Source organism: Coregonus lavaretus (genome assembly GCF_964263955.1).
Source record: "Coregonus lavaretus genome assembly, chromosome: 32".
Classification (NCBI taxonomy): Eukaryota; Metazoa; Chordata; class Actinopteri; order Salmoniformes; family Salmonidae; genus Coregonus; species Coregonus lavaretus.
The window spans coordinates 9,605,867-9,626,275 of NC_140019.1; the positions used below are offsets into that span (position 1 = coordinate 9,605,867).

A 20,409-nucleotide genomic window follows, 5' to 3' on the forward strand; every position below is an offset into this window, starting at 1 on the left:
CCTACAATGTGATTTTCTGGAAAAAAAATTCTCATTTTGTCTGTCATAGTTGACGTGTACCCATGATGAAAATTACAGGCCTCTCTCATCTTTTTAAGTGGGAGAACTTGCACAATTGGTGGCTGACTAAATACTTTTTTCCCCCACTGTATCTGTGGGGAGAGAGAGCGAGAGAGGGGGAGAGAGAGAGGGAAAGGGGGAGAGAGAGAGAGAGGGTGGGGGCAGTGGCCACAGAGGAGAAAACAGGAAACAGCTGGCTGCTAGAGTACTTCTTCTCCAAACGCCTGTAATTTACCCTCCCAGCAACACCTGGACCACTCACCTGGACCTCTCTCATCTGCTGTGTGTGTGCGTGTGTGTGTGTGTGAGTTTGTGTCTTAAGTGTGTGTGTACTGTATTTATTTATGCCTCAACGCAAGTGTGTGTGTCTATTGCCCCATCCCGGTGGTGCAGGTCTATAGTACTAGTTAGCACTGTATTAGAGCATCCTTCATATCATAGCAGCTGTCTCTATGGATTCTAGTCTTTGATGGACATACAATCCTACAAAGGCCAGCTGGTGTTAGTGTACAATGACAGGATGGATTCAGAAGCAGTATCCTGTTACGCCTACCTATCATCATCACCTTTTAACAGTACACCCACTATGCTACCTACGTATTTATGCAAAATCAATGTATAGGGAAACGCTGTCCTAGATCTTCCGATGTGTGGGGTGGAGTCGACGAGGGCCTAGAGATAGAGACATCTACTGTCTGACTTCCTTCCGTCACTCTGCAGACAGACTGTGGAGCGGAGCCATCTTGCTTTGGGGCAAATGTGAAGCCGTCAGTGTGGAATGGAGCCATGTTGCTTTTAAAGTAACCGTATAGTTTAAAAAAAGTTTTTTAAAGCTTTTTGAATGGTATTCAATGGGCAAAAACGTTTGGTTTTAAGCGCAAAAACATTCAAGGCAGGGGTATAATTTTAGATATACCTGCAAACAATAATGAGTTGTTAGGACGTCCCCGGGATGTCACGAAATTGTCGCCTAAAGTCATCAGGACGTTGTGTCATGGTCCCATGGAGGTTTTGTCTAGTTCCCGGTTAGTCCCGGGGACGTCCCTGAGGATGTTCTTGAGACGTTGTGTCATCGTCCCCTGCAGGTTTCACTGGGCGAAAAGAGTCCATATCAGGGGATATCTTTACATTACATGTTTTTGAGATTCTAGACAATACAGACCATTTCCAATGCATATTTTGAGTTTTGTGGATATGCACCATATCCTGACAAATTCTGAATCCAGATGTGTCTTTTAGACATACTGTATATTATATTGATATTACTCCGAATAACAAACATGGCAGGCAGGGGTATTGAGGGTTTGCAACTTTTATTTTCTGTTAAATAAATAAAATACATTTTATGCATAGATTGGCCTACGTTTGCATCTTTCCAGAAGACGTGTTGTGATTGGAGCTCTGGATTTGTTATGCTGCATTTTCTTAAACAGAAATAGCAGAGATGTGCTTTGGAAATAGCAACTTGGATTAAATATGACAATGTTTTCCTTTCTGTGCCTTGTATAGCCTACTACTGAATATGGTGCAAATGTATGCTCAGATACTGTATGTCAATGTGAAGAACCACAATGATTTTCGGCGACTGAACAGGTAAAATAATTTTGGCCATTTTCGATCAGACATGCGGGGATGAATATTAGATATCATGTAAGGATATCTATTGATGTATTTTTATTTTTTATACCAATACATAAATAATCAGGTAATGACTACAGATATGATACATTTCTGACAATATGTGGATTCGGTCATGCCTAAGTATAAAGGCCTAGATATGTCAGCATGTTTTTGATTTTGATTTGACTTATTAGGATCCCCATTAGCCGACGACAATGGTGACAGCTAGTCTTACTGGGGTCCGACATATAACGAAAAATACATTACAGACAAAATACTTTACAATTTACATACATTTAAAAACATTAACATGTAGTGTGTGTGTGTGCATCTATCAGTTACACATATTTGTCAGTACATACACACAACAAGTAGGTTACATGGGGGAGAGTCGCTGTGCCGTGAGGTCTGTGACAGGGTCTACAGACAATCACGGACTACAAAGGGAAAACCAGCCACGTCGCGGACACCGACGTCTTACTTCCGGATAAGCTAAACAACTTTTTCGCCTGCTTTGAGGATAACACAGTGCCACTGACGTGGCCAGCTACCAAGGACTATGGGCTCTCCTTCTCTGTGGCCGATGTGAGTAAGACATTTAAGCGTGTAAACCCTAGCAAGGCTGCTGGCCCAGACTGCATCCCTAGCCGCATCCTCAGAGCATGCGCAGACCAGCTGGCTGGTGTGTTTACGGACATATTCAATATCTCCCTATCCCCGTCTGCTGTCCCCACATGCTTCAAGATGTCCACCATTGTTCCGGTACCCAAGAAATCAAAGGTAATTTAACTAAATGACTATCGCCCCGTAGCACTCACTTCTGTCATCATGAAGTGCTTTGAGAGACTAGTCAAGGATCATATCACCTCTACCTTACCTGACACCCTAGACCCACTTCAATTTGCTTACCGCTCCAATAGATCCACAGACGATGCAATCGCCATCGCACTGCACACTGCCCTATCCCATCTGGACAAGAGGAATACCTTTGTAAGAATGCAGTTAATTGACTATAGCTATGCATTCAACACCATAGTACCCTCCAAGCTCATCATTAAGCTCGGGGCCCTGGGTCTGAACCCGGCCCTGTACAACTAGGTCCTGGACTTCCTGATGGGCCGCCCCCAGGTGGTGAAGGTAGGAAACACTTCAGGAAACAGCAGAGGGAGCACCCACCTATCCACATCGACGGGACCGCAGTGGAGAAGGTGGAAAGCTTCAAGTTCTGACCAACGCATCACCGGGGGCAAACTACCTGCCCTCCAGGACACCTACAGCACCCGATGTCACAGGAAGGCCAAAAAGATCATCAAGGACAACAACCACCCGAGTCACTGCCTGTTCACCCTGCTATCATCCAGAAGGCGAGGTCAGTACAGGTGCATCAAAGCTGGGACCGAGAGACTGACAAACAGATTCTATCTCAAGGCCATCAAACTGTTAAGTAGCCATCACTAGCACCTTAGAGGCTGCTGCACTATATTGACTTGAAATCACTGCCCACTTTAATAATGGAACACTAGTCACTTTAATAATGTTTACATATTTTGCATTACTCATCTCATATCTATATACAGCTCCCACAATCTTCTCATTATCAATTTCTTTCAACCAATCATCAGTCATTTGTTTCAGTGCAGTACATGTTGAGTGCCCTTCTCTATAAGCATGCTGAAAGTCTGTTATTAATTTGTTTACAGAGAAGTAGCATCGTATTTGGTAAAAAACTTTTTTTTCCAACAGTTTGCTAAGAGCTGGCAGCAAGCTGATGAGTCTGCTGTTAGAACCAGTAAAGGCCACTTTACCACTCTTTGGTAGCGGAATGACTTTGGCTTCCCTCCAGGCCTGAGGACAAATACTTTCCTCTAGGCTCAGATTTAAGATATAACAGATAGGAGTGGCTATAGAGTCAGCTTCCATCCTCAGTAGCTTTCCATCTAAGTTGTCAATGCCAGGAGGTTAGTCATGATTGATCGATAACAATCATTTTTCCACCTCTCCCATCCTAACTTTACAAAATTCAAACTTGCAATGCTTTTCTTTCATTATTATTATTTTTTTATACATGAGTACGATGGCTCACTGTTCATTGTTGGCATTTCCTGCATAAGTTTGCCCACTTTGCCAATTAAGTAATCATTAACATAATTGGCAACATCAAATGGTTTTGTGATGAATAAGCCATCTGATTTGATGAAAGATGGAGTTGAATTTGTCATTCTGCCCATAATTTCATTTAAAGTACCCCAAAGTTTTTTTCCCCATCATTCTGTATGTCATTGATCTTGGCTTCATAATACAGTTTCTTCTTTTTGTTGAGTTTAGTCACATAATTTCTCAATTAGCAGTAAGTCAGCCAGTCAGATGTGCAGCCAGACTTATTAGCCACTCCCTTTGCCCCATCTCTTTCAACGATAAAGTTTCTTAACAGGTGCATGTTTATCAATAATTGGAAGAAGCAATTTCATAAATGCCTCAAGTGCAGTGTCTGGATGCTCCTTATTAATCACATCAGACCAACAAATATTTTTAACATCATCCACGTAAGAGTCACAGCTAAATCTTTTGTATGATCTTTTATACACTATTTTAGGCCCAGCTTTTGTAACTTTGGCTTTCCTGGATATAGCCACTGTGTGATCACTGCATCCAATGGGTACGGATACAGCTTTAGAACAAAGTTCTACAGTATTAGTAAAAATGTAATCAATATATGTGGATGATGTTGTTCCTGTAGTGTTTGTAAATACCCTGGTAGGTTGATTAATAACCTGAACCAGATTACAGGCACTGTTTACAGTGAGAAGCTTTCTCTTGAGCAGACAGCTTATTCAGGTCCCCAAGAAAGTAGACCTCTCTGTTTACATCACATACACTATCAAGCATTTCACACATATTATTTAGATACTGACTGTTAGCACTTGGTGGCCTATAGCAACACCCCAAAAGAAAAGGATTTAGATGTGCCAGGTGAACCTGCAACCACAACACTTCAATAACACTTGAGATATAACACATGAGATATTCTCTAAGCATTACAGGGATATGGCTCTGAATATATACAGCAACAGATGTTATATGCTTGTATTGCTACTGCTGTATCATCAAATGAATGATCTAATTGAGTCTCAGAAATTGCTAATATATGAATGTTATCTGATGTTAGCAAGTTATTGATTTCATGACCCTTATTTCTAAGGCTATATGTATTAATATGGGCTATTTTCATCAGAGATAGACATAAAATAGAAAAGAGCAAACAAAGCAAGATAAAAAAATATACATTCAGCAGTCCATTAATCAGTTGGTGTGTGTAAGTGTGTGTGTGTGTTCTGCGGGGTTGAAGCTATGAACCTATAGGCTTGGCTCTCTCATCCCTTCCAGGCTTTTTGGATGGAGGGTGGACAATGAGCCTGTCATAAGGAATGTAAGCAATGTCACCACGCACTCTGACAGCTTTCATGGGTGGGATAAGTTATTTTCTCTTCTGGCGCACAGCTTCAGAATAGTCCTCGTTGAGGAAGATATACATTCCTCTCAAGTTCTTAGCTCTTTCTCGAACAGCTACCTTGTCCTTGAACCTCAGGAACTTGACCACTATCGGCCTGGGCCTGTCACCTGGGCCGGTGATGGGTTTTCCAGTCCTGTGGGTGCGCTCCTCCTCAATCTTCATGTGGTCCATCTTCAGTTTCGCTGAGATCATATCCCTCACTTTGTCCTCAGACTTCGTGTAGGACTCATGTGGAGATTCTGAAATTCCGTCCACAACCATGTTGTTCCGCCTTGATTGTCTCTCGAGATAATATGATTTCTCTGTCATTGTTATCATGGATTCACATACAGAACTGATGTCCTCTCTCAATGACATACAGATTGCTGTCATCTTGCCGTTCTCCTGTTTAAACTCATCGAGCTGACCCTGGGAGAAATGTAAACTGTATTGTATTAGTCCATTATTGTATTAGTTGACACCACCAGTATTTGGACAAAACACTTGAAGCTATTTTCTTGCTGTTGTAACAACTGCATGTAGAACTCTTTTTGTTAGTTTAAAAGATCCTTCACCTGTGATAGAGAGACACCATGGTCCTTAACGATACTCCTGCCAGCTTTGGTTTTTGTCATGGTAACAACGTATGTTGCGGTGTTACTCCTCGCAGTCCCAGGCAGGGCAGGTCGCAGGGAAGTTTGAAAACAACAACAACAACAACAACAACAAACAGCAGGGGTCTAGACAGCCACAAGCCCAGGACAATCCGTGGTCCCAGCCACCATGGCTAACCGTGTCGTTGGCTGCGTTCAAGCCCTCAAGAAAACCCTGCAGCAAGGCTAGCTGCTACGCCAAACAGCTCCTCAGACCCGGTCTTGGTCGGCAGGATCACTGGACAGATAGTAGCGGTCCCAGCAACTGATGCTGACCGCGTCACAGGGTCCAAACTCAAAAGGTGGCTAGCTAGTAACCAAACCTTTTCAATAGTCTTTCAAAACTTTCCAAAACAACAAACTTTCCAAAACAACAAACTGAGCTCTCCCTCGTTCTGCGTTCAACAGGAAGTGACAACACATATCCTTTCCAGAGTTGACATACTCTACAAATATGTAAGCAGGTCTTGAACATACAGTACCAGTCAAAAGTTTGGACACACCTACTCATTCCAGGGTTTTTCTTTATTTTTACTATTTTGTCTAATAATAGTGAAGACATCAAAACTATGAAAAAACACATACATGTAGTAATCAAAATATATTTTATATTGGAGATTCTTCAAAGAAGCCACCCTTTGCCTTGATGACAGCTTTGCACACTCTTGTCACATGGACATCACCTGATGGTCGCAAAGAAACTTTTTTTTTTACTGTTGCCAAGCCCATCAAGGGCCTGGTGAACCACTGATCCAGTCACAGCTCTTTGTCTGTTGGTAATGCTAGGGACAACCACACACAAACAGTGATTTTAACATACCGTTTTTTCAACTTAGAAAAAACACTTTGACATACAGTAGATGATTACATTGTGTAAGTTTATTCACAAAGTCATTATTATTTAACATCTCCTCCCCTGCAATGTGAACTCACAACCTCTTGGCTCAGGGCATTACAACCTTCCTGCTAAACCACCATGTCTATACAAATAACTGATTTCACCACTAGGCCTATTTCTACACTTTGAACTTCAAAGTACATATCAGCTCTTTATAAAATACACTAAAGAAAAACTATTATATTTATAACTCATAATTATCAGCTTCAATTCAGTCAGCGCCTAAAACCGCTTTGCCAGGCCAAATATACAGTGGGGAGAACAAGTATTTGATACACTGCCGATTTTGCAGGTTTTCCTACTTACAAAGCATGTAGAGGTCTGTAATTTTTATCATAGGTACACTTCAACTGTGAGAGACGGAATCTAAAACAAAAATCCAGAAAATGACATTGTATGATTTTTAAGTAATTCGTTTGCATTTTATTGCATGACATAAGTATTTGATCACCTACCAACCAGTAAGAATTCCGGCTCTCACAGACCTGTTAGTTTTTCTTTAAGATGCCCTCCTGTTCTCCACTCATTACCTGTATTAACTGCACCTGTTTGAACTTGTTACCTGTATAAAAGACACCTGTCCACACACTCAATCAAACAGACTCCAACCTCTCCACAATGGCCAAAACCAGAGAGCTGTGTAAGGACATCAGGGATAAAATTGTAGACCTGCACAAGGCTGGGATGGGCAACAGGACAATAGGCAAGCAGCTTGGTGAGAAGGCAACAACTGTTGGCGCAATTATTAGAAAATGGAAGAAGTTCAAGATGACGGTCAATCACCCTCGGTCTGGGGCTCCATGCAAGATCTCACCTCGTGGGGCATCAATGATCATGAGGAAGGTGAGGTATCAGCCCAGAACTACATGGCAGGACCTGGTCAATGACCTGAAGAGAGCTGGGACCACAGTCTCAAAGAAAACCATTAGTAACACACTACGCCGTCATGGATTAAAATCCTGCAGCACACGCAAGGTCCCCCTGCTCAAGCCAGCGCATGTCCAGGCCCGTCTGAAGTTTGCCAATGATATCATGGCTTTAGAAGCTTCTGATAGGCTAATTGACATCATTTGAGTCAATCGGAGGTGTATCTGTGGATGTATTACAAGGCCTACCTTCAAACTCAGTGCCTCTTTGGTTGACATCATGGGAAAATCAAAAGAAATCAGCCAAGACCTCCGAAAAAAATGGTAGACCTCCACAAGTCTGGTTCATCCTTGGGAGCAATTTCCAAACGCTTGAAGGTACCACGTTCATCTGTACAAACAATAGTACGCAAGTATAAACACCATGGGACCACGCAGCCGTCATACCGCTCAGGAACGAGACGCGTTCTGTCTCCTAGAGATGAACGTACTTTGGTGCGAAAAGTGCAAATCAATCCCAGAACAACAGCAAAGGACCTTGTGAAGATGCTGGACGAAACAGATACAAAAGTATCTATATCCACAGTAAAATGAGTCCTATATCGATATAACCAAAAAGGCCGCTCAGCAAGGAAAAAGCCACTGCTCCAAAACCTCCATAAAAAAGCCAGACTACGGTTTGCAACTGCACATGGGGACAAAGATCATACTTTTTGGAGAAATGTCCCCTGGTCTGATGAAACAAAAATAAAACTGTTTGACCATAATGACCATCGTTATATTTTGAGGAATAAGGGGAATGCTTGCAAGCCGAAGAACACCATCCCAACCGTGAAGCACGGGGGTGGCAGCATCATGCAGTGTTCACAGTAAACGCGCGCTGGAAGCTGCACAGAATTTTCAAAATGTTCAAGTTTGTGCTCAGCACACCTGGAAATTTGCTCAGTGCCAAAGAAAATGTGAGGGAACATTGGCTGCACCCATTAAAAACTTGCTCTGTCTAGGCCTACCTGCACTCACCTGGACTGTCTAGACTGTCTCATTAATGACTGTTGTTTTCACGTTCTGTTGCATAATTTGACAAGTGTGTCAATAGCAGGATAACCTCGGATTAAAAATCAACAGGCTTGGCTAGATTACACGTATCTAAACATAGTTTACATTGTTTGCGAGATCAGACATAATATCACTGTAATTCAAGTATTCATTTTCGGAAGTTGCTTTCATTTCAGCTCATCTAATTTGTAAACAATTCAACTGTATTAAATTATGCATTTTTTCAATTCCACAAAAAATGAACACCTATCAAAATAAAGTTATCTTTCTTCTCTTTCTTGTGAAGTAAGTGTTGATAAGGTGCGTTAAATCCCAGGCGAAGTGTTGTTATAGATTCAACGGAAAGTCAATGTATTCCATTGAGTCCATTTCAGCCATTACTTGGGTGTGATTGACAGGTCATTACAAACATTTCAGAGTTTATAACGTTAACGGGAAAAAACGACAGGCACAAGAAAGAGAATGAAAGAGTCACAGGAGTAAAATGAAAGCAATCAATCTAGTGAGATTTAAGTGACAAGTGGATTTTTCACCCCTCAAACACAGGAAATAGATGGCTGAAAAAGACAGATCCTCAGGTGGGCAGGGCATGCACGTTGCTACACACACACACACGCAGGCCCGCACACAAACACACACACAGACACATACACACACACACACAGACACACACACATCCTTGCTTAGTCACAACTCTATGCTAAAACCCTTACGTCACATGACCCAAAGGGAAGGGATCATTGCCACTACCTGGAGTGGGTTCTGCAGGACGCAATGTTTTGGAATGTTCAGATATAAATATGCTATGTAGAACAAACATGCCTCTCTGACTTGTTGAATAAGGAATAACGTCTGCTCTATTCATGAAATGTCTATCGTCAACGTTCAAGAATGTTTTGCAACTGAACGTGGCCTATATGCAAACATTTGGTGGCAGAGAAAGAAAGGATAAGGGATAGCAAACATTTTATTACTGAATTCCTCTTGCCACTACACTATATCTATAAATAACTTTATTTTGAGTTAACGTGGACCCAGTGACTCAGACCTGAGCACTTGGACCAGGAGTCGAGCACTGGGACTTGGACTTCAGCCATAGGGACTCGTGACTCGACTCGTGACTCGACCTTTGGTGACTCGGACTTGGACTCGAGCACAGGGAACTTGGGACTCGATTCGGACTCGAGGTTTAGTGACTCGACTACATCACTGAGCGAAACAGTCATTAGCTCCCGTTCAAAGTCATTATCCCCATTCTCCTTTTGGACATCAAAGTGACTGCGGCATCTGTGGAAGGTTGATAACAATGTCTATCACACAACCAAGTGATGGAGGTGCAACCAGTAATACTTTGCCAATACTTTGCAGCACCATCTCTGCGCTTGTGTTTGTGTCTGTTTGTTTTGTATGTAATGTGCAATAATTATGTAGGCTGAATTCAGTGGTGTGTATTCATGGATGCCAAGGGAAGCCATGCTTCCCCAAATATTCGACCAATAAAAAAATTAAAATGATCAAATAATGTATATTTCGTCTCTCTCTGTGTTTTCAAAATGTTGTAAACTCTGGCCAAACTTAGCTGGTTCATTGTTGCCCATGCGAGGAAGTTAGGCTAGCAAGCATTTTAGCTAGGTAGCCTATGACAACAAAAAGTGTACTGTATGACAGAGCCATAGACCGTTTTGCCAACATGAAAGAGAGGAGGATGGCATTGGAGTTCAACTAGTCTACAAGTAAGGTAAGTCAACATGTTTTGTTTTACTTGCGCATGTGTGCACGCACACACACACACACACACACACACACACACACACACACACACACACACACACACACACACACACACAGAAATCAGTGCCATGGACAGCCACATGATATTTAGCAACATTGATTGGACTACATTGTTTTTGGTATCTTTAAGTTTGTTTTCAGTGTATTAAACTAACATATATAGCCTTATTGATTTGATGATGTTTAAATGTTTAAGTTGAAATGGTACTGGAATAGTGGAGGCAGTGCTCATGTTATCTTTGTGCTGAATTGCAGTAACTCTCTGTTTCTAAATCAGTAGTTGTTTGCTTGACCATGCTGCAGGTGATATATCTGTTTGTTACATGGAATATTTGCTTTGTGGACTTCACTGGGCAGATGTCTCCAGTTTTGTGATGAAACAAACGTATTGTAGTTGAATTTATTCCGCACTGTGTGACTGTTGTCTTTTTGTTGTCACTTATTGTATATCACATGGCATATTTTTACATATTTGTACTACTCGCTGTTTATTATCTATGCATAGTCACTTTACCCCTACCAACATGTACAAATTACCTCGACTAACCTGTACCCCCACACATTGACTAGGTACCAGTACCCCCTGTATATAGCCTCGTTATTGTTATTTTACTGTGTTACTATTTATTTAATTTTTTACTTTGGTTTATTTAGTAAATATTTTCTTGAACTGCATTGTTGGTTAAGGGCTTGTAAGTAAGCATTTCACGGTAAGGTCTACTCCTGTTGTATTCAGCGCATTTGACAAATACAATTTGATTTGATTTGATTTGGTATGAACGAATGGGTTATAGAGCAAACAACACAATTATCACAACATAGGTTGTAATATGGCTTTTTTACTGGCTTGTCTTGGCTTCCTCAGTGATTTTACTCAAGCACCGCTACTGGCTGAATTAGGAATTTATATGGTAGACAATTCGTATATTTACTGTATTCTAATATATGTTTGTCATATTTCTGCTGTTGGGAAGAGAATAGCTGTTGTGAAGAGAACAGGATGTTATGCAGAAAAATATGTTGGTAGGACAAGGCTATGTATGTTTGTGCACATGGAAGTCAGTGATGTATGTTTACTATAGGTTAATGAGGCAATACAAATGGGATGTGACTAAAATGTGACTAAAATGAAAGGGCATTTAGTTGACTAAAATGACCCACCGTTTCGTCATTTTGACTATAACTACACTAAATCATTATTGAAATGACAAAAATGTGACCAAGACTTAATGATATTTTAGTCCAAATGAGTAAGGCTAGACTAAATCTAAAAAAAGAGTGCCAGAATCAACATTGCTGTGTGATTGAGACCTCTGCTCGTTATCGGTGCTCTCTCTTTGTTTGAAGCGGGCAGGTGTGTGTGCGCGCACACACATTGGATCAGTCTATTCTGAGCACTCTACTCCAGAACTTCTGATAACAAAGAAAGGAGAGAGAGAAAGAGGCAGAGAGACAGAGAGATAGAAAGAGATAACAAGTGTGTGAGTTTCCATAGGAACGGCCAGTTAAGATCTCAGGAAGGAGACAGACTTGTAGAGTAACAACGACCACCACCCACTGTCACTGACACCTGGCACACACACACGCACACACACACATTCAGACCGTGTTGCTTTCTGAAACTGTGTTTGTAATGAAGAGTGTGTGTACATTTCTTTCTACAAGCTTTCACAGTCTCACGTCAGAATTAGATGTTCATCCATGTTTCTCAAATGTCATATTTCGAAGTGTTTAATATTAAGTTTAGTGATTAACTCCAAATGTTTAAGGTTAGAGTTTAGGCATTAACACTGAATTATTAAGGTTTTAACTCCAAATGGTTAAGGTAAGGGTTAAGGTTTGGGATAGGATTAAAACAAAAATATCAAAAACTACTTTCTATCGCTGGATTTGAACATGCAACCTTTTGAACCAGATGCTTACGCCCATCTGCCATCCACGTCCACAATGCCCTAGCAAAACCGAAACCTACTTGACGGTAACAGCGCTCACTGTCGCCCCTAGAGGCTGGTGTCTACGTCATCTCCCGACATCCTCAGATATGGGTGGACGTCGAATACTGACTTGTATCACGGATGACCTGCCTGTTTTTTTCCCCCTTTTACTTACCTCTCACCTCCTCATGTCCATCCTACCATCTCTCCATCCTGACACTGTATGCTGATAAGTAACGTACATTTTAATGTATTAATTTATAATCAATCAATAATTTATTCAGATCCGCCGCACATGGTCTACTTTACGACCTGCCGATTAATAAATGACTTATTAATTAATTTCCTGGACATGGACAGTCAGTGTATTGGCCAGCTAAATTTAGCCTTTTGTTCCATAGCTGACAGAGAGCGAGCGAGATAGAGAGGAGGCGGGGGTGGGTGGGGGGGGAGGGAGGAAGAGTGATTGGTTTTTCACACCATAGGCTGTGGAAAGGTGTGAATCAATGTCCTAAGTGGAGAGGGCAAGCTTTATTATTGATGACGCACATACATCAATTAATCACTGCTGTTGGAAAACTCTGGACTATCATTATTTTGCAAGACAGACAGAGGATCATATATCTCTACCTGTCTCATCTCTAGCTCCCTCTCTTTTCTGTCTATATTTGGACTTTTTCTTTTCCTATCTCTTCATTTTCTCTGATCTATCTCTCCATCTCTCCTATTTGTGTGACATAACAATCTTCTCTGCTTCCCTCTCTTGTTTTCATATATTTTCGTCCCTTTCCTTGACCTCCCCTTTCTTATTTGTCTTGACTCATTCTCTCATACTCTTTAGTTTCATCCCTCTTTCTCCTCCTTTGTATCTTTCCCCCACCCCTGACTCTATCTGTGGGTAACATCAGGACAGTGTCCAGGCGGAGCTGTCTGGGGGAGAGTGGTGTGGTGTGCAATGTTTTGGTCCAGGGGAGTCGTGTGTATGTGTGTGTGTGTGTGTGTGTGCGTGCGCAAGTGTGTGTGTGCGTGCGCAGGCATGTGTGTGCGTGCGCAGGCATGTGTGTGCACGCACGTGTGTGTGTGTGTGCATGTGTGGTGTGCAGTGCTGTTTTGTCCAGGGGACTGAGACATGCACAGACAGATGGACCACCACAGGGCTTTTTCCCACAATCCTCCTCACCTGGACTGGGCTCACTCACACCACAGAAATAGACCTCACAGAATGGACAAGCTATAGATCTATATCTCACATGCAGATGGCCAATTCTGGATGTATTGTTGTAGAATAAATCCATTAACCAGTTAAATGTAATCTACGTAATCCCCAAAAGTGATTATGTATCATGTAGCTTAACTACTAATGCTGCATACTCCAAGAAAGGATAAAATCTCAACTTTCTGGTAAAAATAATAGTAAATTGTGTAGTCACTTTTGAAGACACAAGCTCAAGTACACAGTACAAATATGATAAAAATATGAATATATGAAATATTTTATGTGATGTATTTCCTTTTCAACAAAACTGTATGAATAAGCCATGAAATTACTTATACGCTTTCTAAATATAGAATAATCAATTTATAATACAACTAAGATTTCACCTTCCTTATAACTGTAAAATACATATTTGTATTTTTTGTGTTAAAGAAAATATGCATATTTCTAAAGGTCTCTCTTGATCAAAACATCTGCCCCCACCGCTGTGAACGGCATACAGAGCTCTAGCTTGGCTTCCTGAACTCGTTAGGAACTTGCATTTTGTCTAAATTATTTTAGATTACTTTGATGAAGTTGGCTATAAATCGATCTCTGTAAGGATTGCAGACATGTGCTTTGTCAGTGGCTGTGATGTAGGGTTCAGCCAGGAGTTGGTGGACAGTCGGAGGAGCAAATTAAATGGTAGGAGGTACATCCCATTTCGATTTATAGTGTCCACAGATCGATTTATAAACAAAAATGTCAGTCGGAACCGGTACCAGAACCACACAGGTCCCCTAAACAGGAGTCTTTACATCTGATGTGATTCTACAGGACAGACCAAGGTGGTAGTGAGACTGGGGAGCTTGGTGCTGTTTCTCAGAGATGTGCCGTGCTGTGTTGGGTCTGTACTCAGTAGAGAGGAGATTCAGCAACACTTGGAGGCATATTTATTGCTAAAAGTAGAACCAACGCGTTTCGGCTTTTGGTCTTCTTCAGAGCTTCAAAAATCCAGATGAAGGCCAAAAGCCAAAATCATTGGCCTGTACAGAGAATTAAATCAAAAGTCCAAATCCCCATCTCGATCCATGGCTTAGGAAAGGGACGATTTAGCAAGCTAGCTACTGCAGGACATCAACACAAGCAGACCTCTCTGACCTCCTCCCTATAGGCTGTCTCGTCGTTGTCGGTGATGAAGCCTACCACTGTTGTGTCGTTGGCAACCTTAATGATGGTGTTGGAGTCGTGCCTGGCCATGCAGTCATGGGTGAACAGGGAGTACAGGAGGGGACTGAGAACGCACCCCTGAGGGGCCCCCGTGTTGAGGATCATCGTGGCAGATGTGTTGTTACCTACCCTTACCACAGGGGGCAGTCCATCAGGAAGTCCAGGATCCAGATACAGAGGGAGGTGTTTAGTCCCAGGGTCCTTAGCTTAGTGATGAGCTTTGAGGGCACTATGGTGTTGAACGCTGAGCTGTAGTCAATGAATAGCATTCATCACGTAGGTGTTCCCTTTGTCAAGGGGGGAAAGGGCAGTGTGGAGTGCAATAGAGATTGCATCATCTGTGGATCTGTTGGGGCGGTATGCAAATTGGAGTAGGTCTAGGGTTTCTGGGATAATGGTGTTGATGTGAGCCATGACCAGACTTTCAAAGCACTTAATGGCTACAGACGTGAGTGCTACGGGTCTGTAGTCATTTAGGCAGGTTCCCTTAGTGTTCTTGGGCACAGGGACTTTGGTGGTCTGCTTGAAACACATTGGTATTACAGACTCAGTCAGGGACAGGTTGAAAATGTCAGTGAGGACACTTGCAAGTTGGTCAGCGCATGCTCTGAGTACACATCCTGGTAATCCGTCTGGCCCTGTGGCCTTGTGAATGTTGACCTGTTTAAAGGTCTTACTCACATCGGCTACAGAGTGCGTGATCACACAGTCGTCCGGAACAGCTGATGCTCTCATGCATGCTTCAGTGTTGCTTGCCTCGAAGCGAGCATAGATGTAATTTAGCTCGTCTAGTAAGCTCGTGTCACTAGGCAGCTCGTGGCTGTGCTTCCCTTTGAAGTCTGTAATAGTTTGCAAGCCCTGCCACATCCGACGAGCGTCGGAGCCGGTGTAGTACGATTCAATCTTAGCCCTGTATTGACGCTTTGCCTGTTTGATGGTTCGTCGGTGGGCATAGCGGGATTTCTTATAAGCGTCCGGGTTAGAGTGCCACTCCTTGAAAGTGGCAGCTCTACCCTTTAGCTCAGTGCGAATGTTGTCCATTACTTCTGGTTGGGTTATGTACGTACGGTCACTGTGGGGATGACGTCATCGATGCACTTATTGATTAAGCCAGTGACTGATGTGGTGTACTCCTCAATACCATCGGAAGAATCCCGGAACATATTCCAGTCTATGCTAGCAAAACAGTCCTGTAGCTTAGCATCGGCGTCATCTGAACACTTCTTTATTGACCAGGTCACTGGTGCTTCCTGCTTTAGTTTTTGCTTGTAAGCAGGAATCAGGAGGATAGAGTAATGGTCAGATTTGCCAAATGGAGATCGAGGGAGAGCTTTGTACGCGTCTCTGTGTGTGGAGTAAAGGTGGTCTAGAGTTTTTTTTCCTCTGGTTGCACATTTAACATGCTGGTAGAAATGAGATAAAATGGATTTAAGTTTCCCTGCATTAAAGTCCCCGGCCACTAGGACCGCTGCCTCTGGATGAGCGTTTTCCTGTTTGCTTATGGCCTTATACAGCTCATTGAGTGCAGTCTTAGTGCCAGCATCAGTTTGTGGTGATAAATAGACAGCTACGAAAAATATAGATGAAAACTCTCTTGGTAAATCGTGTGGTCTACAGCTTATGATGAGATACTCTACCTCAGGCGAGCAGAACCTTGAGACTTCCTTAATATTAGATTTCGTGCACCAGCTGTTGTTTACAAATATACACAGTCCGCCACCCTTTGTCTTACCGGAGGCAGCTGTTCTATCTTGCCGATGCAGCGTATATCCCGCCGGCTGCATGTTGTCCATGTCGTCGTTCAGCCACGACTCGGTGAAACATAAGATATTACAGTTTTAATTTACCGTTGGTAGGATATCGTCGATTTTGTTATCCAATGATTGTACGTTGGCTAATAGGACTGATGGTAGAGGCAGATTACCCACTCGCCGTTGGATCCTTACAAGGCACCCCGACATACATCCCCGATATCTCTGTCTCTTTCAGTAACATTTCAACTAACTACCTTAACCCTTATCGTAACCCTAAACTTAACCCTTAAAGGTTCTGTATGGTCAATCCAATGTTTGCAGTGGCCGTACAGCATTTACTTTGATGTGACCATTCATACTTCTTGCGCTTCGGGGAGCTGTCATATGCATCAAATAAATTGGTCTGCACCACTCAGTGATTCAGGACTAATCGTTATAGCCCTCCAGCTAATTACAAGCAAGACGAAAAGGCAAGACCTTACCTCTTTTGAGATGTTGAAGTCCGTTTCCCGGTGCTTGACATAGCTCAGCCAAGACCGCATGAAGTTAAAAGGCTGCACTCTTTTCCCGCCTGCATCTACATCCCGAATCTCCCCATTGCTTACATTTAGGCTATTGTTTACATGTGTGTTTCACACTATGTTGAGGTAAAAATATATAATGTAAAGTCATCGTCATCAATGAACTGCATTACAGTTAAAAACTCCTTTGACTACCACCACCAATTTCTGTATGCTAGCTATGCTACCAGTTTATACAAACGGGAGTGTGCATTTAGCGGTCAACTTTTCTAATCCTGAAAAGGGATAACTTTTAAATGTTATGCAGCAAAAACAGCCAAATATATCCAAATCGGATTTTAGTAATCACATTGTGGGCCTGTTACAATACATCAATCATGACGGAATGACCAATATCCACTTTGTTAGATCAGATTTGTTGAATGTGCGCCAATCCAGCGTCCTTCTATCCCCCATGATAAATTGTTGCCAGCAGCACAGTTGCAGTCACCAACGCTCTGGATAACATAAAAACAGCCTAACCAGCTCTGCTAGGGTGTGTAAAATGGTCAGAGTGAGCTGTTCGCTCATTTGTGTCTGGAAGTACCTAGCAAGCTAGCCAACGTTAGCCAGTTAGCTTGGGTGCTTGACTGCTGTTGTTAGGTCTGAACGGTTGGATCAACACTACTTTTCGGCCAGAGCGTCCAGCGTGCGCTCTGAACGCTCCGAGAGCGAAACGCGCTGAATTTATGAACGGCCAATCTGACAACGCTCTGAGTTTACGAACGCCCAGAGCACACTCTGGCACTCCAGATTAAATTTACGAACACACCCCGTAGTATAAATCAGCCTTTAGTCTTGAAATCTTTGGTTGTTTAGTACATAGCCTCACATGTGAATCCTTAAAGAGATGGGTGGGGCTAAAGGTTAAAAGGGTGTGAACGATGCTGAATGGGTGTAGACAAAGATGAGCTCTCCAGTAGGTACCAAAACATACAAGGGTCATTTTCACAAAAGTGAGGTTACAAGTTTATTAACTTTCAAAGCAGAATTACTTTCCCATTATTCCTCAACTGTAGTGTATTATATACCATTTTCTAGCTCTGAGTCTCTACTTGTATCCAATGTAAAAAACACAATTTCACATTTTGCTACATAAGACCAAATCGAGCCGGTCGGTCACATTTGTAGGTGTATACAGTAGGTATATGCCACATTGGAAAGCAGGAAGTAAGTAACCAATCACAGACCTCTAGAGTGGTAGTCTGCCGCGAGGCCGCTGACGGGCGTTTTCTTCACAGAGGAGGAGCGGTAGACGACGTGTTGACGCCCTCCTCCTCCCTCCTCCTCCCCCATCACTCCATTCCCCCGCTCCACTGGCTCGATGAAGAACTCCTCCTCTTCCGTCCTGATCATACCAGCCTGAGAGAGAGAGCGATGAGAGAAGAGACAAAGAGAGAGAGTTTGTCAGTTAGTCTATTTCAGTACAATGCATAATAATAATGACATAATATCATATTAAGCCTGGCTTGGGAACTCGCTCACTAATCCCATTTTCTTGGAAACTTTCCCCCAGCTAAAAGTCAGAGAGCCATGAAATCCATGTAACTGGCTAAAACCTCTCTTCTCCTCTCCTGGGGCTGTGGGGAACAGGGGATAGGCCACAGCCTTACAAGGACAGAAGAGAGATGGAGATATAATGAGAGATAGTGTTCATTTTGGCATCTATTTTAGATTTAGTTTTAGTCAGTCTTCATGATTAAAATACCTTTTAGTCTTAGTCACATTTTACTGGCTTGGCTACAGGTTAAACAATTTAGGCATACAGCTTTTTTCTCCCCATCATAACCTTGGGATGGGGGTAAATAACAGTGAATCCCTTAACAAAGGGAGAATCTGCGCTTTCCAACAATTCCAGAAATATTACTGTAATATTCAGGAAATAGCAAATAGCATTAATATTTCCAATTGGAAAATAATTACTGCATTCGCATTTGCGGTCCGCGAGAGCAGCAACACAAAATAAAGCTTCTGATGTGATCAAAGCAAAAATAACCTACATGAAAGTAAGAGTAACAATATTGTTTCTAGTTTAGGTTAGTTACAATTGAAGTGTCCTGGCTCATCAGTTCAAAAGATTGACGATTGACTGAAGTGACCGTTATAATTATTGTTGACGAAATTAACACTGATGAGCGAGAGAGACAGAGAGAGAGAGAGAGAGAGAGAGAGGATGACACCTGGTATCAGAGCCACCGTAGCAGGAAATACGTTAGTCCAGGTCGAAATCCTTCCCTGTCAGCTAATTCCCCCTAACCTGCTCCCCATTCTGACACCCACACACACACACACACACACACAATCACGCACGCACACACGCACACACACACGCACACACACAGTGAAAAAACAGGAGCTCGCAAAATTGCCTGTCACTCTCTGTAATTCCATCTGTCTGTTTAGACAACTGGTAATTACCACGGCAACCGACTGCCGAGGAGCAAAACCATGGGGGAGAACTGAAGAGGAGGATTCTGGGGCTTTAGAGGGAAAAGATAGAAAAGAAGATGAGAAAAAGAGAGACACAAACACTGATACGCCTGATACGCTCGCTGTCACTCTCCCTCTTCCCTCTGACAGGTTGAAGAAGGGATGGTGAATGATCCTAACGGAGGAGTGTGAAGTGGGGGAGAGAGAAAATAGAGAAATTGTTGCTCGGCAAAGAGCTGGGGAAAGTTTTCACTGGATTGCGACGCAGCAGGGAATGTGATGTTATTCCACTGGTTTAGACTGAGAGCTGCACTGGAGCAGAGCTAACTCAGCTATAGTAGTTCCTTGTTCAGCAGTGTTTCGCCAATACTTTAACTCCTATTGACTCTCCACTGTACACAACAGTGCAGTACACCTCTGGGCCTGTATCCACATAGCGTCTCAGAGTAGGAGTGCTGATCTAGGATCAGATCCCCACCTGTCCATATAATCTTATTCATTAATAGCAGCAGTCTTACACGGGGACTCTTTGTGAATACAGGCCCTGAACTACTGTAAATACCACGCCATATAGCTTGGGTTTACTATAGGTTAAATTCCCATTTTGGCCAGAGTCCTGTTTGATATGTGGCTTCGACCAAAAGGGGAATAGAGTGTCATTTCAGATTGACCCATTTAACTACACCAAGCCTGTCATGGTTAATTCCTATGATTATATCATTATCTGACATTACAGTTACTGCAGGGGAGAATGACACTAATACAGGATAACTCCGGTGCTGGGTACAGTAAATCAGCAGTATTATTATGATCCGACAGTGCAGAGGAACTGAGGTGTTTATACATCTTAAACAGGGAATCATAAAGCCTGC

General features: G+C 42.5%; 1 protein-coding gene across 1 annotated transcript in view; it reads right to left on the reverse strand.

Moving 5' to 3' along the window:
• Positions 1 to 18,601, reverse strand: part of LOC311107670 (A disintegrin and metalloproteinase with thrombospondin motifs 2-like) — a gene marked incomplete at its 5' end in the record, with an annotated part of 114,770 nt that extends 96,169 nt beyond the window's left edge. Inside the window, 2 exons of the mRNA XM_084150192.1 lie at positions 18,298 to 18,469; positions 18,593 to 18,601. Coding sequence (XP_084006318.1) covers positions 18,298 to 18,469; positions 18,593 to 18,601 — 181 coding nt within the window. The remainder of the gene's footprint in view (positions 1 to 18,297; positions 18,470 to 18,592) is intronic.
• Between the last annotated feature and the right edge of the window lie 1,808 nt (positions 18,602 to 20,409).